The sequence below is a fragment of the Neovison vison genome, chromosome 2, assembly GCF_020171115.1.
Source record: "Neovison vison isolate M4711 chromosome 2, ASM_NN_V1, whole genome shotgun sequence".
Taxonomy (NCBI): Eukaryota; Metazoa; Chordata; class Mammalia; order Carnivora; family Mustelidae; genus Neogale; species Neogale vison.
In genome coordinates, this window is record NC_058092.1 from 101,903,186 (window position 1) to 101,925,283 (window position 22,098).

Genomic DNA, 22,098 nt, shown 5'->3' on the forward strand with positions numbered 1-22,098 from the left:
TTCATTTTAAGTCTCTTTTCATAAAAAGTTTTTGCATTTTTATAAGACCCAGCTCAAATACCAAACAGATGCATAGCTACAACACAAAGTACTGTATGCTTCATGTCACTGGAGTACAAAATAATATAGGAATCAAATGGGAGCACTTTATTTCTGATTCTAATTATGTAAGTCTTTTAAGAAGGAGTCCAGGAGCACCTGGGTGGCTCAGTGGATTAAAGCCTCTGCCTTCAGCTCAGGTCATGATCTCAGGGTCCTGGGATCGAGCCCCACGTCGGCCTCTCTGCTCTGCATGGAACCTGCTTTCTCCCCTCTCTCTGCCTGCCTCTCAGCCTACTTGTGATTTCTCTCTCTGTCAAATAAATAAAATCTTAAAAAAAAAAAGGAGTCCAATTGCCATTTTTGTATATGAAAAAATATTCCATAAGTACCTTGCATATAATAGTTTACTTGATCTCTGTGTGGTATCCACATGAAAGAGATAACAATATGAAGGTGTGTATATGTAATTCTGTGAATATTCGTTTAGCCTTTATAATAAAGTATCTCCTACTCCCTAACAAGATTACAAGTTTTTTTTGATGACAGACTTGCTTTTCAAAACCACTCTGCTTGTCTGATACCACAGACAGCCACTGACAGTGTCATTTGTTCAACTCACAGTTACTACTGCGCATGTATTATGTAACTGGCATTTTGCTGGATGCTTACTTACCAGATGAGTGAAGACACAGTCTTCATCCTAAGAAATTTAACTCTGTGGTCTTAAAGAATTAATGAAGCTATGGAGTATGGATATGAGGGGATTAGGGAATAGCATTTTGACTTCTGTTTTCCCATTCTTCATATGTAATTTTTGCTCTATTTATAACTAAAATTGAGCTTTAAAGGATATTTGCTTCCACAGGTAAGAACAGAATATCATGCTCAGTCATTATCTCAATATTGTGTGAGATGTGTGTTGATCCCTTGGTCCCATCCTCTCCTACGGCCATGGCAAATAACTCCACCTTGAGTTCGGTCTGCAAACCAGCTGCCACCTATAGGACACAAGGTAGCATTAGAGTCAGACATATCTGAGTTCACATCTTGGTTTTAACTTGAATTTGGGCTAGTTACACTCTCTAATCTTTTTTTCTCATCTATGTTTGGTGCTTTTGGATGATGGCATTTAGAAAGTTATTTTGTGGGTTCGTTAGGTAGAGTTCCATTGAGCAAATGGGACGCAGGATAAATTGAAGGAGAAAACCAGATGCTATTTAGGAAGAGAATGTCGGTGTACTGTGGTGAACTGCAGGAAAACTTTTACAATGCACATATTTGTGCTATTTCTTGAATGTTAGCAGTGAGTTCCTATGGGCATCCCTGCAGATAAAGGTAAATTTAAACCCCACAACTTCCCTGCCCTGCTTCTTGGTTTATAGTGTGCCTAATGGAAGACGGTGTGATGTGACAAAGCCAGCAGAGGGAGACAGAATGAGTTTAAATGCCAAACTGCTTAGGTCTGAAAGCTACGTGGAAGAGGTCTGGACCAACAAAGAAGAAACCTGATATATAATGAAGAAGAAACACAGCAAGGAATGGGCTTCTTGCCTTGTTCCTTGAAGAGAACACTAGCCAGGAAAGAAAGAGCTGTTTGTGTTTCTAAGCTGCCTCTCCAGGAGGTAGGCTAAAAAGCAGACTTGAGAACAACTGTCTGGAAAAAATACATCAGAAACCACCACATGGAAAGCAATTAGATACAAGTACTTTTTTCTTCATAGTTTATAAATAATAGAACTGAAAAATGTTTCAACTTCTTCAACAATGTATTTATGAAGGTCTGCTAACTGGAGGGTATCCAACTCACCATGTCTGAGGACCAGGCCCTTTGCCCTTCAGCCCAACAATGAGGGCAGGGCTGGGATGACACCACTCTGCACGAGGCAGCTGGCATCCTGCCCACGCTCAGGTCTACCCGGACCTTGGGCATATTCATTCAGCGTTGGCAACTAAGCAGGCTGAACAGTGGTTAGATTTACATATGGAGGAGTCTATAGATTATATTTTTGCAGAGCCAAAACTGTCAAAAAGAAAATAACAATAATAATAATAATAATAATAAAAAACCCGAACAGTAGAGAGTGAGCTTCAAAGAATACACGCTGAATTTTTAGTACCTACAAAGGTTGATCCAACAGTCATTTTGGCTTTTGGCATCACCCCTACTTTAAATGAAAAAAGTTTTCTAACTTCTCAGAACAGTGGAAGAAGAGCTTGCTTTGATTTTTGCTTTTACTTTATGTTCCAGAGTTTCTGGAATCTTGACACAGTTCAGTGATGAAATGTGACAGAGAGGTACTCATGAATTGGTGGAGCTAAACCCGAAGGATATTTCTGTTTGGAACTGCAGCCTGCAGACTACTGTGCTGTAGACCATAAGATATTAGGGCTGGAAACGGACTAAGAAATCATCAGGTCCAAGCAGCTTCTTTTGCACATGAGGAAGGCAAGGTACAGAGGGTTAATTAACCAAAAGTATCACTGAGCTGCTGGTGGCACAATCATAACAAGAGGCCAACTGATTCTGCACCCTATCAAATGGACCCTTCTGGGTCAACGTACAATTGTGGCTGTTTTAAGGTCTTGGGACTCAATGAACACTATATGGAAGTGGAAGCCGTTGCTCTGTATTCCCATGAGACTATGCGTGTCCCTGTCTGTGATGAACAAGCATGTGTCTATCAGATGTCCTTACTTCATTCTGTCACTTAGTCATACATTGTGAATCCCCACTATGTGCCCAGCTCTGGGAGCAACTTAGATATGTCTACTCATTTTTAACATCCCCTGTCCCCGGTCCCTATCAATGGCGTTCAAAGTTTGTTGAATGAAATGGAAGGAATGTGCCAAGAAATAAATGTTAAGATTTACAAGTGTGATTTTATTATGTTTTATATATTATTTTATATATTATATTTTGTCTATTTATATATTAATAAACTTTTGTTTACTTGATACTACATTTCTGAAATCATAACTTAAAGCAAGTAGCAATATACAGTTTTTTTTTTTGAAGCACCCTGTTTTGGGGAATGTAGCAAATAAAATTAGAATAGGTTGACATTTTAAAATTGATATTTTCAGAACTCTGGAGAAATGAGGCAGCTGATGACTAATATATTACTATTTCTTAGAATATCATTAAATAAATTTTCTGGCAAGCAGCAAAAGAACACATGTATAGAAAATACAAAAAATAGGGTGTTTTTCCAAGAGATTTTTTCATTTTGCAGAAGAATTTATTATAGGACACCTTTAGGTAATCAGCTTTCCAAATGCATGTCAAATCATATTTAATTTATAAAAAGGTATTTTTCATACAATTGTGCATAACTGTAGTATTGGGACAAATAAGTGAAAAAGTTTCCACAGCTGGAAGTTTAACTGTTTACACATAGGATCTGTCTCACAGCGATTATGTGCAGTATGCAACGTTAGCCATCCGGTATACCCATACCAGGAATCTTTTACTTATGATACTAGAAAAATTAGACATATATGATTTAAACCGAACGCATAGAATGATTTTAAAAACCCACTTCCCCAGAAACATGCACACATTCACACATGCACACACGGACACACACAACAGACAGCTCATAGGACTTACAGGTCCAGGTTTGTAAGTCACTTTGAGTCCTGTGCTGGGTGGGGGCTGCTTCACCCTAAACCTACCAGGCAAAAAGATGGAAATAAATTTAGGCTGTAAGAAAAAAGCAATGAACCAACCGGGATGTTATAAAATCAGGAAGGTGTTAATATTTGCTACAAAGGAGTGGGACTGGGAGCGGGGGAGGTCCATACCATTAGGAGAACAACCTAATCGCCACTTGGGAGAAGAATCTGGGGCCCATTTCACAACTGCCTTTCCAACAACAGTTTTCATCAGCGTCAAACAGACTCCAACCCCAGTTCCCACCCTTGGTTATTGGATGCTGCCGAGCCGCTTGGGGCAGACTGTCGTGAATGTTTGGCTGCCGTGTGCACTGCAGCGTGGCCACCGGCGTGAACACCGAGGCTGACTGCCAGATCATTAAGCTGAAGAATAAAGGCTCTTTTGGAAAGCACTGGAGCATGGGAGCCAGTCCTGCTCTGTCGTGGTATGGGGCTTGCATGTTTGGGCAGAGGAGAAACAGAAAAGGCTCAGAGAATGTTGGAGAACTTGAAAAGCCCCATGCTCACACGTGGTGCTTATTGATCTCTTTCCCTTCCTGTGGTTTGCGGGTTCTGCCTGAAGGTTAAAGACCTGGAGTAAATTAAAATGCCAGGGAAAGCCTACCTCCACATTGACCTCAATCCTGCCGCTCCTACCATCGACTTTGCTGCCTGTGCTATAACGGCTGAATTTAACAAGCCAAGGAGGGAAATCCGAAAGCTAAAATTCTACACTGAGTAGACAGGATCTACGCGGATGAGTTTTATTAGTTTCAAGTTGATTCTCTATTTTTCCCCACCCACTCTGTTGGCAGCAACCGAAAAAACCAATAATGTCTGATCTGGTGGCCTGGTTGTTTCTGAGGAAACAAATATATTTCCTGAAGCTGGATATTTGCCTCAACTAAAATGGGATGTGGATCTTTCCAACTAGATGCCTCTGCAGTTGTGTTTCATCTGATTTCCAATCTTGAGTCCAGGATCATAAATTGGAAGGACTTGCCACTTACAGCATAACTCTGAGCATAACACTGCAATTGAAATAAACATTTATTCCACTTTTTATGGGGGGAAAACCCTCCACCTTATGCTCAAGTTTAATTACAAATAGAATAGGGGAGCTTTTGTAATTGGGAGTTTTCCTATATATACACAGAATATATTGCCCCAATGGGAAGGACTGAATTCCCATAGGAAGCAATGAGCACAGATTTGCTGATAAAGCAACATGACCCAGACAAACAGGTCCACAGGAGATATGAAGTCCAGCCTTCCTCTAGCCTACAAGACCTTAAAACATATTACCCTGATCCTTCATAATAGTCTTTAAGGTCTATCTCTACAAGTTCCACAATTCTATTGATCTGGAAAGGAAGGACTCTTTTTCTTGTCACTGAATATCAGATCGAGGGTATTTTCAACTAGAAGGGCAGGTTGTGGGTTATGGTCAAGTCAGATCTTCAGAGGCAAAGGAACCCTAAAGACTCAGGTGATTTTTTTCCCCCTTTTTGCCTCAGTTATGCAGAAATAAGGTAATGAAAACCACTTTTAGATCAGAGAGGGCAAACAGATGTCAGTTGATATTACAATTGGTGGTGGATCTGAGAAACAGACTTTCAGGGTTTGTGCATTAGTTCCCGTAACACTGGTACAACTTCCCCTTCACTCTTCGCTACTGCAGATCAGTCCTGAGTTGCTTCTGCCAAGGTGTGAATAATGATAAATGGGAGGGCCAAGAAGGGCCCACGGCATCGTTGAGGCTTGATAAACACTGAGCTGATGAAGAATGAATGAATGAATGAACGAGTAAATGATGGAATGAATGATATGAAGATTCAGTAGTCAAGGTGTAATTAGAGTTCAGTTCAAATAAACCTTCACTGATGCAGGCATCTGAAGACAAGCATAGGAGAAGGGGACCTGAGCAGACCTTCAGTGCCTTGGCCTCACCTGCAGAAGTCTACTCCCACGTTCTTGAGCTTCACGGTGGTGGCATAGGTGTGTCCCTCTTCCAGCACTCCAAAATTCACTGATGGTGGGAGAAGATGGAATCCAAAAGGGGATGAAGTCATGTTATTAACGGCAGCGCATGCAACAGAGGATGTTTTCACTCTTCCTCCAACTGAATCTTGCACCTTTGCATTAAGGAAACAGTAATCAAATCAAAGAAAAGGGTTTCTATGTTGTGTTCCCAAGATAAGATAAAGGTTCAAATGCTAGAGGAAAAGGGCTGCTTGGCCCTGGGAGGAAAAGAGCTTTAACAATCTTGTGTAAACCTTACAAGAGCACGTAAGGAGGTATTTAAGGCTTTGTTTTATGGATAAAGCAGCTCAAGTTCAGAGGACTAGAAAGACATCATTTGCGCAGGTGGTAAGTGGCAGAGTAAAGTTTCAAACTTGAGTTTGCCTGATCCTAAACTTTATGCTTTTGGTGCCAGTAATTACCAAACTTCAGCTTCCATCAGAATCAGCCAGGAGGCTGGTTAAGACCCAAATTGCTGACTCCACCCCCCGGATTTTTTCAGTCAGTAAGTCTGGGATGGGGTCCATGAATTTGCATTTGTAATAAATTTCCAGGCATTTCCAATGCTGCTTGTCTGGAAATCACACTTTGAGAATCACTGTCTATGCCCTTGTTATTCCCCAGATTGGCAGCATGGGGCTCACCTGGGAGCTTGCTGGAAATGGCAGGCTTTTGGGCCCCAGTCACTCAGAATCTGCATGCTAACAAGGTCCCCAGGGACTCTATCACGTTGTCGATTACGGACATTGCAATACATTCTGTGGTGGCCATGAACATGGTGTGGCCATGCAAGAATTGAAGGCAGATTCTCAAAACTGGATTGGTAGGCTGAAGGCAGCATTCCCAGCAGAGATGCGAGGGAATCTTTGTCTTAGAGGCTGAGGAAGAAAGGAGGTTGGTGGTTTTGGAAAACTAAGAGAAACCCATAATGGCTGAAGTGAGTAATGAGGGTAGAGATTAATTAATGAGGGTAGAGATTAGTGAGGTAGAAAAGCAAACAGGGTTTGTTGTGATGCTGCCCTTTGGATTTTATCCTGAGTCATGAGAAGGGTGGCCAATGATCCCCTTATCCAGTAGAGTGTGTTAACCCAGCTCTCTGCAAAGAATGTTGATCAGTCGCATTTGCTGATTTCCATGGTGTGAGAACTCCTGCAGGCTGATTTCAAGCTACCAGTGATTTTAGAGTTGACTCATAAATTTCCTCTCCCAAGCCAGGTGAGCTGGCTCTCAGAAAGCCAGAAAGCCTTAGCTCATCTCTGTGTGACCTGAATGCCTTTATGGAGAGGTGATCTCGCACCGTACAGTGAACAGCAGTTGCTGCTAGAAATCAGCAACTTCAAGGAGTCAGGATTACATCAGAGGCCGACTGGCTCTGGGAACTTGGTTCCCACGTCTGTGTTACCTTTGTGAGAGGTTGAGACTTGGGCTTGGAACTCAGCAAGTAGTGCGGCAACCTCACTTTCTCTCTCCTTGCTTGTCCTGCGACATCCTGCAGCAGGGACTGGGTTGGAATTTTCACAGGCACACAGGATTCTGGGTCTGTTAGGAAGTTTAAATTGTGCCACATGGACATTTTATTCAAAGGCATCTGAGATCTTACCAGTTTATGACAACATAAACCAACTTGGAAAACGTCTCTCCTTTCCTTTATAAAGAACTTATTTAAAGGGATAGAGGCTTTTTATCAGTTCTTGTGTTATGTTTTTACATTTTACAAAGAGATTTTAACTTAACATCGATTTTCACAACACCCTATCACCATTTTTAAATAAATGAGAAAAAACAAATTCTGAGAAGTTGGGTGACCAGATCTCCTCAGGGTTCTTTCCATTAAATCAACAAGGTACAACACAATAAACGCTGACTCTGGAAGATCTCTTACAACCAGTGGGAGAGAAATCGTAAGAATTTTTTTGGTTCAACGACTGCATTTATGTTTGTAAAAAGTGGCTTGGTAATTACAGATAAATTAAGCCAGGGACTTAAATCCTCAGATCATTGAACTTGACGAAGGAGTGAGCAAAAGTAGGTAATTTACAGAGCTTCAGTTGTATGCATTTCTCCAAATATGCAGGAGGTTGAAACAAAAACAGTATTTTTAATTCTCATATTCAAATATCTTTCCACACCTTCAAATCATCAAGAGAGGCAAGGCAAGAAAACCAATATTTGAGTGTCCACCATCTATAGATAAGCACAGCAGGTATGTTTTTACCTAGAGCATCTTACTTAATCCTAATCAAATCCTATGAGCTGAGGGTGAAGGCAGTTATGATTACTGTACGTTCAGCACTCTCCCCATTGCCCACCTCCACCCCAGCTCCTACCACACATACTTCTGGGGCCACCACATCTCTGGCCCCAGCCATCAAGATAGCATATGACACAGGCAAGGCCAATGCAGGCCCTTCACCAGAATATTCCTACAGAAGGCAGCAGGGATAATCCCAGTTTGCCTACTGAATTATGGATCTGGAAGAATCAAAATCTTAACTCTCTTTTGTCAAGGTTCTTGCCACATGGACATAGTCTATTCTTTGCAGGAGAGGATAAAAGCGAACAGGGACAAGCAGGGATGGGGCAAGATGAAGGCCAGGGGAATGCCCAGAGAGAGGAGCAAGCAGACACAAAGGCATTCCTGAAAAGCCAGAGCGCCTGGATCCAGTCATCCCTGGTCTGGCACCATATCCGCAACTCTGTGGTTTGCTTTTAAGCACCAAGAAATGTTCCCCAGCTCTGTTGAGTGAGTTTGAGTTTGATTTCACTCAGTTACAAATCAAAGCATCCTAACTAGTACAATAGCAGTATCTCTTTCTCTCTCTTCTTTCTCTTTCTTCTTTCTTTCTTTCTTTCTTTCTTTCTTTCTCTCTTTCTTTCTACAAACAAGGAAACTGAAGTTAAATAGCTTGTCCAGGAAACGAAAAGAAGTGGCAGGACTGGAATGCACACTAAGTGAGTCAGCCTCCATCAGGAACATGCTCTTCCCACTAATGTGCGATAACAGAAAACCTATTTACTGGTCTCCGCCCCTGGTTCCTTGCACAGAACTCCTAAAACCTTAGGAATTTCCTAGATGATAAGAGTGCTAGGAACACCTTTCTTCCTAATATTCGGTCTTTGACCCAGGTTCCCGACACAGAGCTTGAAAATGTGTTGGACTTTCCTGGGCGATCACAGTGTCTTTGGATGTGATGAGGCTACTCTTGGTGGGCTCCTGGATGGTTTCGAGATGGGGGCCCTTCACTAGAAAGACCAAACCGTGATTAGAAGCTTGGGACTTCCACCCCCACCTCCATCCTCTAAGAAGGGGAGAGGAAATGGAGATTGAGTTAGTGATTGGTCATGCCTGTGTGGTTCATTCATCCATAAAATTCCTCCATAAAAATCCCCACAGCACGGGGTTCAGAGAGCTTCTGGGTTGGTGAACGCATCCATGCCTGGAGGGTTTGCTCCCCAACTCCACAGGGAGAGACACTCCTGTGCTGGACCCTTCTAAACCTTGCCCTATGTACCTCTTCACCTGACTGTTCATCTGTGCCCTTTATCATATCCCTTGTATAACAATGTACATTTTAATGTATTTTATTCTCTTTGGTCACCATTCCTGACATAGGCAACCATTCTAATGGCTCAACGTGTCTTTTTGTTTGTATTCTTACCATGAGCATACAACTTCTGTGACTGCATTTTACCAGTCTGATGGGTTCTAATTAATTGCTCATGCTGTTATTATTAATAGTAAATACAGATCCCGCATTAATCACGTCCCAGGCACTACTCCAAAAAGCACTTTACAGATACCCATTTAATCCTGACAACCCCGTGATGTGTATACCATCATTCCCTCTTTATAGGAGAGGAAATGGGAAGGGATAGAGGGGTTAGACAGTGTGCCCAAGGTTACACAGCTCTTCTCTAAAGAGCCAGAGAGAGCCTGGATTCTTAGACTCCACACCAGGCTGCCGGCCACAATACAGAAGCATGATCACCCTACTGAGCCAACCCCAGGCTTCAGCAGGGACTGGAGGAGTGGAGAGGAGTAGTAGAGGGGCTTGAAGTAGCTGATACAGAGGTACTTTAAAAGTGGAATTGGGATGGTCCTCTAGGTCATCTGACTACAACCTTGGAGTGTGGCTCCCTATAGAAGCTGTCATGGCTCCCCATTTCTACGCTGAGCCAGACTGTGGTATCTATTCATAATAATACTTTTTTTCCTTTCCCTCAGGGCGTGGCTTTTTGTGCTTCCTCACTGAACATGTCTTCCCTGCAAGTGAAGCATATTTCTCTGCCCCACTGATATTGAGGTCTCTTATAGGACTTGAGCTGACCAGTGAGAGTAGGTAGGGGGAAGGGGCAGGCGGCTAGTCCTGAGCACAGGCTGTGAGCCACAGCGTGCATTTCCACTCACCTCTCTTGAGTTGCTCCCCTCCACCCTGAGAGCAGCTAGTCTCAGGGGGTGGGCACCTCCTTCCCTGTGGGAGCTGTGACACCCCCACTTTTCTCTTGCAGTCCTTGGAATGCTGGTAAAAGTTTAACAACTGTCTCTCTGGAGAAACACTGCCCTGGCTTGGACACTTTGCACATTTGCAATATTTGCTGATTGCTCACCCGGTGGACTCAAGGTCTCAGTGTGGTGTCACTGAGTGTGGATTTGGGAGGAGATGTGCACACTCAGATCTCAGGGCCTCGTGGGGCCCCCAGTGTGTCCACCCACAGCCTGGAACAAAGGCAACTGCAGCCCACCACCCCCCAAACCCCAAACACTAAAAATGCTTGTTTTAAATTGCTATGAGATTTATACAGTTTTATTGTAGCAAACGCCAACAAGTTCCTTTTTATTTTACAAAATCCAGACCTCCTCTGACTGACTCTATCAATGACCAAACAAGAAGCACTAAACTATTTATGCTAGTTCGCAGTTCATTTCTACTATCAGGCTTTGGAACACATACACCCCCATACTTTTTTTTTTTTTTTTGTATAAAATATTCTTTTCTCCTTCCTGCATCTGGAGGACAATATAATAAAATATAGAGAATGAGGAGTCAAAAAAATCTCTTTCTTGCCCTCCCAGATTTGCTGTATGATTTTAGAGATTGCTTGCCTTCCTCTAGGCTTCAGTTTCCTCAAGTAAAATGAGGGTTGTCTCAGTGATCCAATCTTAAATCTTAAAACCTACGAAATCCAATTTTTTCTTCAAGGCCAGCTCTCCGATAGAGCTTTCCCCTACTCTCTTCCTATCCTGAACTTCTTAAACGGTATTGTTTAAATCAAAATGTGACCTACTACTTTTATCGAGTCGATTATTGTCTCTCATCTTGGAATCTCCGTGCCTAGGGATGTGATAGGTGCCCTCATTTCAAAGACTTTTTTCCCTTCTTTAAAAATTCCCATTTCAAGATGGGAACAGGAGGGAGACAAACTCACAAAACAAACTGAGGGTTGCTGGTGGGGAGGGTGTAGGGATAGGGTGTCTGGGTGATGGACATTAGGGAGGGTATGTGTTATGGTGAGTGTTGTAAAATGTGTAAGCCTGATGATTCACAGACCTGTACCCTTGGGACCAATAATACATTATATGTTAATTAAAAAAAGCATCAAACCCCCCGTTTCTTAGAAGCTCAAGCCATCAGACTGTATTCCTACACCGTCCCCACATACTTGCTATCTATTGACCTCTCAATCATTCCCTGGATTCCCTGGAGATCTTGACACCCCAGACGGACTTCCAGTTCACCTCTTGGAGACATCAGCTAGACATCCCAACCAAAACCCTGTGCTTCTCCACCCAGAAACTCCCATGGTCGAATCTCAACCTCACCAAAACCAAAAATGTCACCACTTTCAGAATTTGTTCCCACTTTCCTCTCTAAGTCATGACCTCCTAATCATTACCCCATAGTATCTAGTCCACAACATTTGACCTTGCTGAGACCTCTAATGAAATGAAATGGTCACCTGAAATAACCAGTCACCCCTTTCCTGTTTTGCTTTCCTGTTTCTCTCGAGTGGATTTTCTATCTTTATACCCACTTCTCTGCCATCAGACTTGCTCATCTGCCTCATATTAAACATGAAAACCCACCTGCCAGGGTATCCATATTCCTTCTCTCTCCTGTCACTGTGGATGAGATGGCCTTTTTATATCCAAGATCAACTCTGTCACTCAGGGTTTGCCCCAAATGTCACATCCTCTCACCTTCTATAGAACTTTGCTTTCCTGCAGTCAGCTCCCTCCTCCTACATTGTAAGTTCTCTCTCACTACTGAATTATTGTTTGCAACTCAACATCCCCCATATGTCTAATTTTTTTTCTTACATCTCTCCCTTGGTCACCCATCTGCCTCCAGCTGCAATGCCATTTCTTTCGTCTTTTCAGCAAAACTTTTGGGGGAAGCTACACATTCCTGCTTCTGGTTCCTTTCAGCCATTCCATAAATAGCCCACAGCCCACTTGCATTGGCTTCAGGCCCCACCATGCCCTTAGGGTGCTTTTGCCCAAATCACCAGCGATCTCCATCTTACCCAGTCCCGTGGTTATTCCACATCTCACTGGGCCTTCTGGGGCACTTTGATCCACTGGAAACACTGATTTTCATGCTCCTGTTTTTCTCCGACCTCACTGGCTTCTTCTTCTTAGTAGCCTTTTGTGGCCCCTCCTCTGGCTGAATGTTACATTCTAAAGTTTGCTTTAGGGCTATGGTTCTTGAAGGGTGATCCTATACCAGCAACATCAGTGCCGCCTGAAACCTGTTACAGCTACACAATCTCAGCCTCAAGACTGGTCCCGTGGTACTTACCCTGGGAACCACCCTTAGTTTCTCTTACCCTTCAGCCCCACATCCAGTGAACCAGTGAGTCCTGTTGGCTCTACTTCCAGAATACATGGTTCCAGTTAATTTGTTTCCCACCTTCTCTGCCTCCACTGCTCCAGTCAGGTCTCTGCTGGGGCTCACATGTCCTGCCTCAGTGGCTTCCTCCCCCACCACAGTTTCCACTTGTCTACTCCCCCTTCCCCATCATAAGCTATTATCCACACAGCTACAAGAGTAATCTTTTAAAAATACAGATTAGTCATGTTCCTACTCTGTTTAAAACCTTCCAGTGGTGTTTGACTAAAAACTACACATAGACTAAAGCCCGAAAGTCCTTATGTGGCATCACACAGTCTTATCTCTACTCCTGTCTCTGACCTCACCTTTTGCCTCTTCCTTTGTCCATTTTCTTCTAGCTAAATGCCAGTTTTTCTGCTTCTTCTCCACTAAGGGTCTTCATGCTTGCTGTTCCCACTACTTGCACCATTCCCCTCCCCCAGGTTTGCATGGTTGGCTCCTTCCTGTCATTCTGTTTGAGCTCAGATGTCCTCTCCCAGAGGAGCCTTCTTACCCCCTAATGAAATGCTATCCCTCTCCCAAGACACTCTCTATACATTATATGTGGTTTTACTCTGTGCAAGCAATCTGAATTTATCTAATTCATTTGTTTACTTACTATCTAGGTCTGTCCATAGTAGGCACAGCCCTATAAGACTTTAGCTTCTTAATTGTTGCATTTCTGTGCCTAGAACATGCCTGACAGACAGTAGGCATTGAGCAAATTATCCACTAAATGAATAAACTTTATACAAGAGATAACGTTAAAGTCAGGAAGGCAAAAGGCAAATCCCTTAAGTTACCCAAAATGTGGCAAGATGCTTCCTCTATAAGAGGTAACTAAGACCTATTGGCAAACTTCCAGTTCACTTTCACTATGGGCCATGTCCACAGGCATCAAGAAGTGCAAATTCACCTACATGATTTAAATTGAACTGTTTTTCTTTTTGCTGACCAATCATAAAGTTGAATTAACTTCAGTGAGACTGGTGTAATGTGATTCCCCTGTACAACAATTACTTTGTATTATTCCATATTTTAATTTCTATTACCTCGATGAGATGATGTGCTGCATAAATACCCTATGTTTCTCTTCTAGTACCTGCAGACCAAGAAAGTACTGAAATGGCAGGTCAATCTGAGTCTAACTACCAAATTACTGGCTGCTTCAACAAAGCTACCTGGTTCCTGATCTTTAGTACATAAGGCAAACTCTCAGATCCCTGAGGGATAAAATCAAATAAGGCAATAAATAAAATAATAATATAAAATAAAACAATAGAATACAATAATAATCTACAAAAACACATTTGCCATCTTTTCCTTTTACTATGAGGCTTTCGGTAATTCTCAAAACATTTTTTGAGATACTTTGATGTGCTAAGAAGCCTTACAAAGTTCCTTAGCTTCGGGATCTGTGACCCTTTAGAATTTTTTCTGTAACGACCAACCATACACTCAGCTCCCAGTGCCATATTCCTTAGTCCAAAAAGACATAATGTTCAGTTTGGGGAATGAATAGAATAAAGCAAATGTCCACCATACCTTCAGTAGGTTTTTCTAAAGGTTCAGTTTGGTTCTGGCCAGCAGACTCCTTGATATCCACAAAATTCTTCGGTTTTAGAAGACACTGTGGGGATTGTGGGGATTCCTCCTCTGAATCTGGCTGGCCATCTAGAAAACCCCAAGCAATATTATGAAGTAATACTCTGGACAATGATGCAAGGACTACTGTTGTTTTTATTCTTTTTTTACCATGAACAGGGTACTCCCACCACCCTTGCCTTTAGAAAGATCACATGGAAGAAGTCCAGTCAGAGGGACAGAGTCTTCATTATATGAAGTAATATTTGCCATTAATGAAAAGACAGTATCTACAAAGAACACACTCCCTGGGAGTTAGCTGGTTCTACAAGATAACACAGTAGTTATCTTAGTTGGGTTATGAAGCGGAGACCTGGTAACCTTTTACCCTGGCCAGAGTAACTGAGACGTGATTTTTTTTTTTAAAGTTTCCAATCTTAAATCCATTCATTATTTTTTTTCCAATTTATTTATTTTCAGAAAAACAGTATTCATTATTTTTGCACCACACCCAGTGCTCCATGCAAGCCGTGCCCTCTATAATACCCACCACCTGGTACCCCAACCTCCCACCCCCCCCCCCGCCACCTCAAACCCCTCAGATTGTTTTTCAGAGTCCATAGTCTCTCATGGTTCACCTCCCCTTCCAATTCATTATTATGATGATGTGACTCTTTATTAAAATATATCTAAGAAGTACAACATGAAACAAATTTAAAATAAATCTTTCAAGGGGCGCCTGAGTGGCCCGGTTGGCTGAGTGTAGCACTCTTGATTTTGGCTCAGGTCATGATCTCAGGGTCCTGAGATCAGTCCAGAGTCCAGGCTTGGAGGGGAGGCTATTTCAGGATTCTCTCTCTCCCTCTGCCCCTCCCCTCCCCTGCCCTCTCTCTCTTTCTCTCAAATTAAAAAAAAAAAAAATGTTTAAAAAAAATGAACCACGAGAGACTATGGACTCTGAAAAACAATCTGAGGGGTTTGAAGTGGCGGGGGGGGTGGGAGGTTGGGGTACCAGGTGGTGGGTATTATAGAGGGCACGGCTTGCATGGAGCACTGGGTGTGGTGAAAAAATAATGAATAATGTTTTTCTGAAAATAAATAGATTGAAAAATATATCTATCTATCTATCAAGGACTGGGGATTTCAACTTGTATATAGGCAACCCTGGCTGAATAGTGTGGGCTGCTGGAGGACTGTTGAAAACCTGTGGCATCAACCTCTTTCAAGGGGACAGTAGGCTTCACTGATGAGAGTTGTCTGCCTGGGAGAAGACGGGCACCGCACCATCCACCTTCATCTCTCATTTCTCCTATCTCATGTCTAAGTTGTTGTTCCAGGCTTACTCTTTGCAATCTCTGTGGTAATCAGAGGTTTCCTTAGGCTATGCTCATTCCAGGAAGCTGAGCCTCTGGTATTGTATTGTGCAGTAGAAAACCCTTCTATCTGGGTGGTTTTACTACCCAGTTTATTAAAGAGAAGTACTAAATTCCATCTTATCCCTAAAGTCTCCAACATGCATCTCTTGAAATGGAGACATTGTTCTATACATCTGCAGCACTGTCATTACATCCAAGAAAACTCACAGATATTCCACAATTCCCTCAACTATACAGTCCTCTCCTCAAACCTGTGTAGTTGCTCCAAAATCTGTTTATTTTCTCAATATAGCACCCAAATTTATGTGTTGTGTATAGTTTATATGCCTCATAAGTCTCTATCTCTCTGTCTCTTTTTTCAAGATTTATCTATCCATTTGAGAGAGAGAGGGAGAGAGCAAGCAGGGGGAGGGGCAGAGGGAGAGAAATCCTCAAGCAGACTCCCTGCTGAGTGGGGAGCCCAATGTAGTGGCTGAACCCTGAGATAATGACCTGAGCAGAAATCAAGAGTCAGCCACTTAACCAACTGAGCCACCCAGGTGCCCATAGTCTCTTTTAATATAGAATAATTATTCCATTTTTTTTTCTTTTAATGTCAATGACTTTTTTGAAGAGTTCAGGACAGTTGTTTCATAGAATGTCTACATTCTGGATTTGTCTGATTGTTTCTTCTTGGTTAAATTCAAGTTAAGGACTTTGGACAAGAATTCTACATAGGTCTTAAGCACTTTATGTTGTACTATATGAAAAAACACCTAATGCTAGGCTGTCACAATTGGTAGAAATCTGATTGTTTGGTTAAGCTGGAAAATGCCATAGCTCTCCATTGTAAAGACACATTTCCTCTTTATAATTAGGTATTATGTGAAGTGATAACTCAAGCCTGCATTTTTGCCCTGTTTTCCACCAACCTTTCATTACTCCCTTGATTTATAAATTAGTCAGCTCTTCTAAATGTTTTTAGGTAAATTTTAAGCATGTGAGATGAAAACTAAATTTTATTTTTATCTTGATTTCCTCAAATAACTCAGCCAAATTTATAATATACAAGTCACAAAAGGTCATGCCATTAACTAGTACTGAGACAAAGGTGGTAGGAACAAGTTCTGTCTTTTTTTTTTTTTTTTTTTTAAGAGAGAGAGAAATCACAAGTAGGCAGAGAGGCCGGCAGATAGAGAGGGAGAAGCAGGCTCCCTGCTGGGCAGAGAGCCTGATGTGGGGCTCGATCCCAGGACCCTGGGATCATGACCTGAGCCGAAGGCAGAGGCTTAACCCACTGAGCCACCCACGTACTCCAGAACAAGTTCTGTCTTAAGAGGCCTTTGTTAGGCACTCTTCATTGAAGCCCATTAACAGGACTAACAGCTACATGAACACGTTACCTGGAAGAAGATCAGATGTCTTCTTAGGAGTTGTTTTGTTTGTGTCTTCCTCCCTCTTTGTAAAAGGAGGCAGGTTTTTAGAAAGGGTGTCCAGATAATTAAACTGCAAGGAAAAACCAAAAGACTTCCTTTAAGTCTTATGCAAGCCTGGAAGGCAATAGTCACACGTACATTAAATTGATGAGCAATGATGAAAGCATTTTTTCTTTTTTTTAGGCTCCGAAAAGAAAGTTGGCAAACTACATGTTTTTCAAGAGACTGTTTAACTCAGTTCTAGATTTTGTCAATCTGTCATAACTTCCTATAACTTCCTCTCAGGCAGCTTTTGGCTAATAATAGCAACTGGAACATTTGTAGCAATACAGGGAGCTCAAAACACATGAAAATATTCACTTTGTTTGGGAGTTTCAAGGTTCATAGAAGTGGAGTGCTCTATCTCCATGGACTTCCAAGAACTCATAGTAATTCAGTGCTGTTTCAAGAGCAGATGGGGACAGAAATTTTAATGGAATAAAAACTTCAAAATAGAATCTATAAGAGGATAAAAATAGGGAGAATTTGACCCAAAAAAGGGCTTAAAATGGATGATAGAGGGTAATTAATAATGACAAGGCAAGGCAGAGAGGTGGAGTAGTAATAATAGATTGGCAGCAAACTTCTTCTTAGGTGCAAGACCTGAAATTAGTTTTCCCTCTCATATGTTTGTGAGGACGTGGATTCGATGAAAGGTAAAGTCAGTTGGGTTGATGCAGGAAAGAAACATCAGGAAAGGTTGATTACATAATGACACATGCACTGCATTAACTTTTGTAAAGACTCTTAGTCGATTGTTGTTAATTACATTCAGTTACCTGAGACTGATAGCACTTGCTCAATTCAGATTTGAAGTAGGGCGATATTACTTTGTTTCTAATTTCCGTTAGGTATTTTTTTGTGTTTTCAATTTCTTTCCTGGTTGATATTTCCATAATGATAAAAAGAAGACACAGAATTTTAGCTTTAAATCCCACAGAAAATGGAATCACCAACAATAAAACTGGTAAGAATTAACTCATCAGAAAATTTTTTTTTTTGTCAGTTTGCTTTGGTTCATTTTCTGCTCCTTCTAGAATCAGTCACATTTCCTACTTCAGAAATCAGACTTTCCTTTAAGAGAGGAAATAATAATGCCCCGTGGTAGTGTTTTCTACAGTTGATCTCAAAAGACCAAAATCCACATGGTTGACCTCTTTTGCATGTCTTTCAATTCTCTGAGGTTTAAATGCCCATTTGATTCTACTGATTTCTATAATTTCAGTAGCATGGTTAACAAAAGCTAAAACCCAAACCTAAGGAATGGTTTATGACTAGTGTGATCAGTGATTAGGAAATAAAATAAAAGCAATCATGATAACCCTGCTGTTGTCTTTCCAATATGAGAACCCTAGACTGGGGAGGCAATATTCCAGCTAAAAACTTGACTTCCCAGCTTTCCCTATATAGAGGGAAGGCCAATGACAAGAAACTGAAGCCACTGGGTAAGATTCCAGATAGCCTGTAAAGGAGGTTGGCACAGCAGAGAGGCTTTCCCTTTGTCCTTGACTCATCTCTTTTCCTACTTCCTGAAATATGGATGAAATGGCCTCAGCTGAAACAGTGATTTTGCAACCACAACTCAAACCCGAGGATGGAAATCATGCGCTAGGAATGACAGAACAGACAAAAAGAAGAAATCTGAGTTCCTGGCAATGTTGTGGTGCTGTTTACCATGGACTACTCATTTCTGACTTCTTTTACATCAGGAAAGGTAAACTTTCTTGTAAAAGCCCTGACTTGAGGGGTTGTCTGTTAAAAGTAGATGAACCTAATCTTGAGATAGTTCTCATTTTTAGGTTCTTATTACATACCAGAAATTTTATCAACTGCTTTATACATCTAATCTTACACTAACTCTATGAGTTACTATTATTATCCCCGTTTTTCTGGTCAAAACATCAAGGTGTCGAAAAAGCAAGTAACATTCTTTAAATCAAGTAACTAGTAAGAGGTGAAGTCTGAATTAAAACCCAGATTGCCTGCCCCCAAGCCCATGATCTGGATAAGTGTATATGCTAGTTAGCTCTTAGTCACCCAATGTGACTGAATTCCTGAGGTAAATTTTACTGAACTGAAACAACCAGCTGGCATCATTTAGCTATAAGTAATCAAACTGGAACTGACTCTAGGTCTGCTGACATGAGATTACTGCCCTCTCTCTTATACTAGCTTTTCTGTCAGAAAATACTGGCCTCCTCAAAATATCATCTTACTCAAACACTTTAATTTTCTGTTAAAATATCTTCTCTCTACTGCCTCACCAATTCATTCCTCAGTTTATGGCACTGTGGCCTGTTGTTTACACTCTCTTAGAGCTGTTCTCAGAAAATAAATCTCTCAGGTGATAAACCCGAATTCCTCTTTTCATTCTCCTTTCTGATTCCTCCATAGAATCTGATACTTGTTGATCACCCTCCACTTCCTGCAAACTCTCATTTCTTAACCCTCCTCCCCAGATCTGTTTACATGCTGCCAACCCTTCTCTATGACACAAATCTAATTATGTGTTTTACTTTCTTCTTCAAAAACTTCCATTGGCTTGCCATTATCTTCCTGTATGCTAAAACCTGAAATTATTATATGTTTCAAAGATTTTAAAAATGTGACTAGATAGCACAGGCACATAATTCAGAAAGTATTAAAGAGTATGTAATAAAAAGGCAGTCGGCATCCCACACTGTCCCCTAACCTCTCCATCTCCTTCCCTGTAGGCAACATTGTTACCGTTCTCTCAGAACTCCTTGCAGGGGTATTCTACGAGATAATACCATACCTTCTAGTTTGACCTTGAATATAGGGGTGGTCCATAAGATGGAGGGTCCTATCTCACTACTTCTCCCACATATTCTACAAGGTAACCCAGACATTTTTATGAAGAAGAGTCTTCATCCTTCCTCCAGTCATTTTGGAGAGGAACCTTGCAAATGTGTGCAACAGTACCATATGTACTACAATATACTCAGTAAATATTATCTGGCTTCCTTTCCTGGTGGGATGGTATCTTCAGCTAGGAATGAAAGGAAACCAAAGCACATAACACTGAGAGCACATTCCTCATCAAATTATAAGAACCTTGAAAGTTGATGACTAGGCTCTGCATTAAGTTCTAGGATACTTATTAGTATATTACAATTACTAGAGCACAGAAAGTACTTAAGAACTTTTTTGCTTATGAAAAGGAGTGGATCTATGTAACGGTCAAACGGGTTTCCTCTAGAGATGGTGACATCCTCACTCATAAGCTGAGTAACCACTTAGCAAAAATGTAGAAGAGATTCAAATAACAGCAGAGAGCCTAGATGGTAGGACCTTTCAACTTCTCCCATTTCCATGACTCCACAAAACTGGGCCTTTTTGGCGGCACCTGGGTGGCTCAGTGGGTTAAAGCCTCTGCCTTCAGCTCAGGTCATGATCCCAGGGTTCTGGGATCGAGCCCCACATTGGGCTCTCCATTCAGTGGGAAGCCTTCTTCCCTTCCTCTCTCTGTGCCTACTTGTGATCTCTGTCTGTCAAATAAATAAGAAATCTTTAAAAAAAAAAAAACTGGGCCTTTTCACATGTTTATATACACTTCAAGATAGAATTACCTCTTTTGTTCCAACTTTTTTTTCCAGTGCATTGCTTTTATTGTGTACCTGGGGGAAAGGAAAGGAAAGTACAATGGGAAAGGGCAATATTCTCAGCTCCCAAACAATACAAGAAACACTTCTACTGTCTGATAAAATGTTGATAGTGTAGGAGATGAGAGGCTGAGAACTTACTGATGTCATCACCCAGAGTTAGGACTCTGTCCCTCTCCATTTTTTTCAATCACTGGTATGCTTCACACTAATTGGAACACAGTACGGGATCAACTTACCTCCATTTCTTTTCAAAGAAATCTGAATCCAATGTTTCTGGCAAACGTTCTGGAGCAGCAGGCAAAGACTCCTTGAATAAATTGGATAGATGGGCTGCAACTTTAAAAAGAGACACATTTAACTTTTATCCTCTCTTCTTGATAGCACAATGCATAGTCAGTCCCCAATGACTCACTTGAGAGGGTTTCTAAGAGCCTATATTTAATGTATTAAGTGTTTCCTGGAATTTCCATGACCAAGCTGTAATATAAAAGTAAACCAGACCAGTTGTAGGAAATATCCTATGAGAAAACACACACCTTATTGTCAAAATGTAAAATGTATTGACCTCTCATCTATCCTACAACATTACGGGTATCAGTGTTTTATCTAACTGAATTTCTTCATACCTGGAACACCAGAACTTAAAAAAAAAAACCAAAAACCATTTTGTTGAAATTGTTTATCTTCAAAAAAATCTAAGGATATAATACAATAGTTGTTTGATAATTTGGGTGGTTATTCTGAGTCTATTCCCCAGAACATGGTCTCTCAGTAGGATGTTAACAAAGATTTACAAAATTAAAAAGGTTCCATGTTTTATGGTTATATGAACTTGGGAAACACTGATTTATACAAGATTAAATATGTTTTGTTATTGTAGGATTTAGTTAATTTACACTCTGGATCTCTAAAAAATAAGGCAATATACAGGATTATCCAAACTTATTTTATCATAAAATTCATTTTTGGGGCAGCCATTTCACAAACTAGTGAAATACTTTGGGAAATTTTGGGAGATACTTTGGAGAGCACTGACTTAAAATCACCACTATGAATATTTCAAGAGCAGCTGTAGTATGCAAGACCCTGTTTGACTCTTCTGTCTGTTTGTTTGTTAGGATGTTTGAAAAATATATTTTGTTCGTCCTTCATTATTAGGCAACCTGCCCATTTACCTCTATGGTGACTGTCCCCTCACACCACAGGTCACAGATTCAAATGCTGCAAGGTATACATCCCAGATAAAGTATAAGGCATCTAGTTAAATTTGAACTTCAGATGAGCAACAAATAATTTTTTTGTATAATTATATCCCAAATCTAACATGAAATACACTTATATGGAAAGGTTACTTGTTGTTTATCTGAAACTGAAATTTAGCTGGGCCTTCTGTGTTTTTATTTGTTAAATTGACAGTCCTAGTGTAACGGGCTTCCCATGTGAAAGCGTGACAACGGAATGGCAACTG

At 41.1% G+C, this 22,098-nt stretch overlaps 1 protein-coding gene across 1 annotated transcript in view; it reads right to left on the bottom strand.

Moving 5' to 3' along the window:
* The window catches only part of SPAG17 (sperm associated antigen 17), a 241,725-nt gene that overhangs the window by 21,494 nt on the left and 198,133 nt on the right, over positions 1-22,098 (bottom strand). The window contains exons 40-48 of the mRNA XM_044239012.1: positions 20,867-20,966; positions 20,595-20,642; positions 17,784-17,883; positions 16,933-17,035; positions 14,136-14,264; positions 7,121-7,257; positions 5,647-5,831; positions 3,653-3,713; positions 896-1,040 (exon numbers count right to left, since the gene is read on the bottom strand). Of these exons, the coding sequence (XP_044094947.1) occupies positions 896-1,040; positions 3,653-3,713; positions 5,647-5,831; positions 7,121-7,257; positions 14,136-14,264; positions 16,933-17,035; positions 17,784-17,883; positions 20,595-20,642; positions 20,867-20,966 (1,008 nt within the window). The remainder of the gene's footprint in view (positions 1-895; positions 1,041-3,652; positions 3,714-5,646; positions 5,832-7,120; positions 7,258-14,135; positions 14,265-16,932; positions 17,036-17,783; positions 17,884-20,594; positions 20,643-20,866; positions 20,967-22,098) is intronic.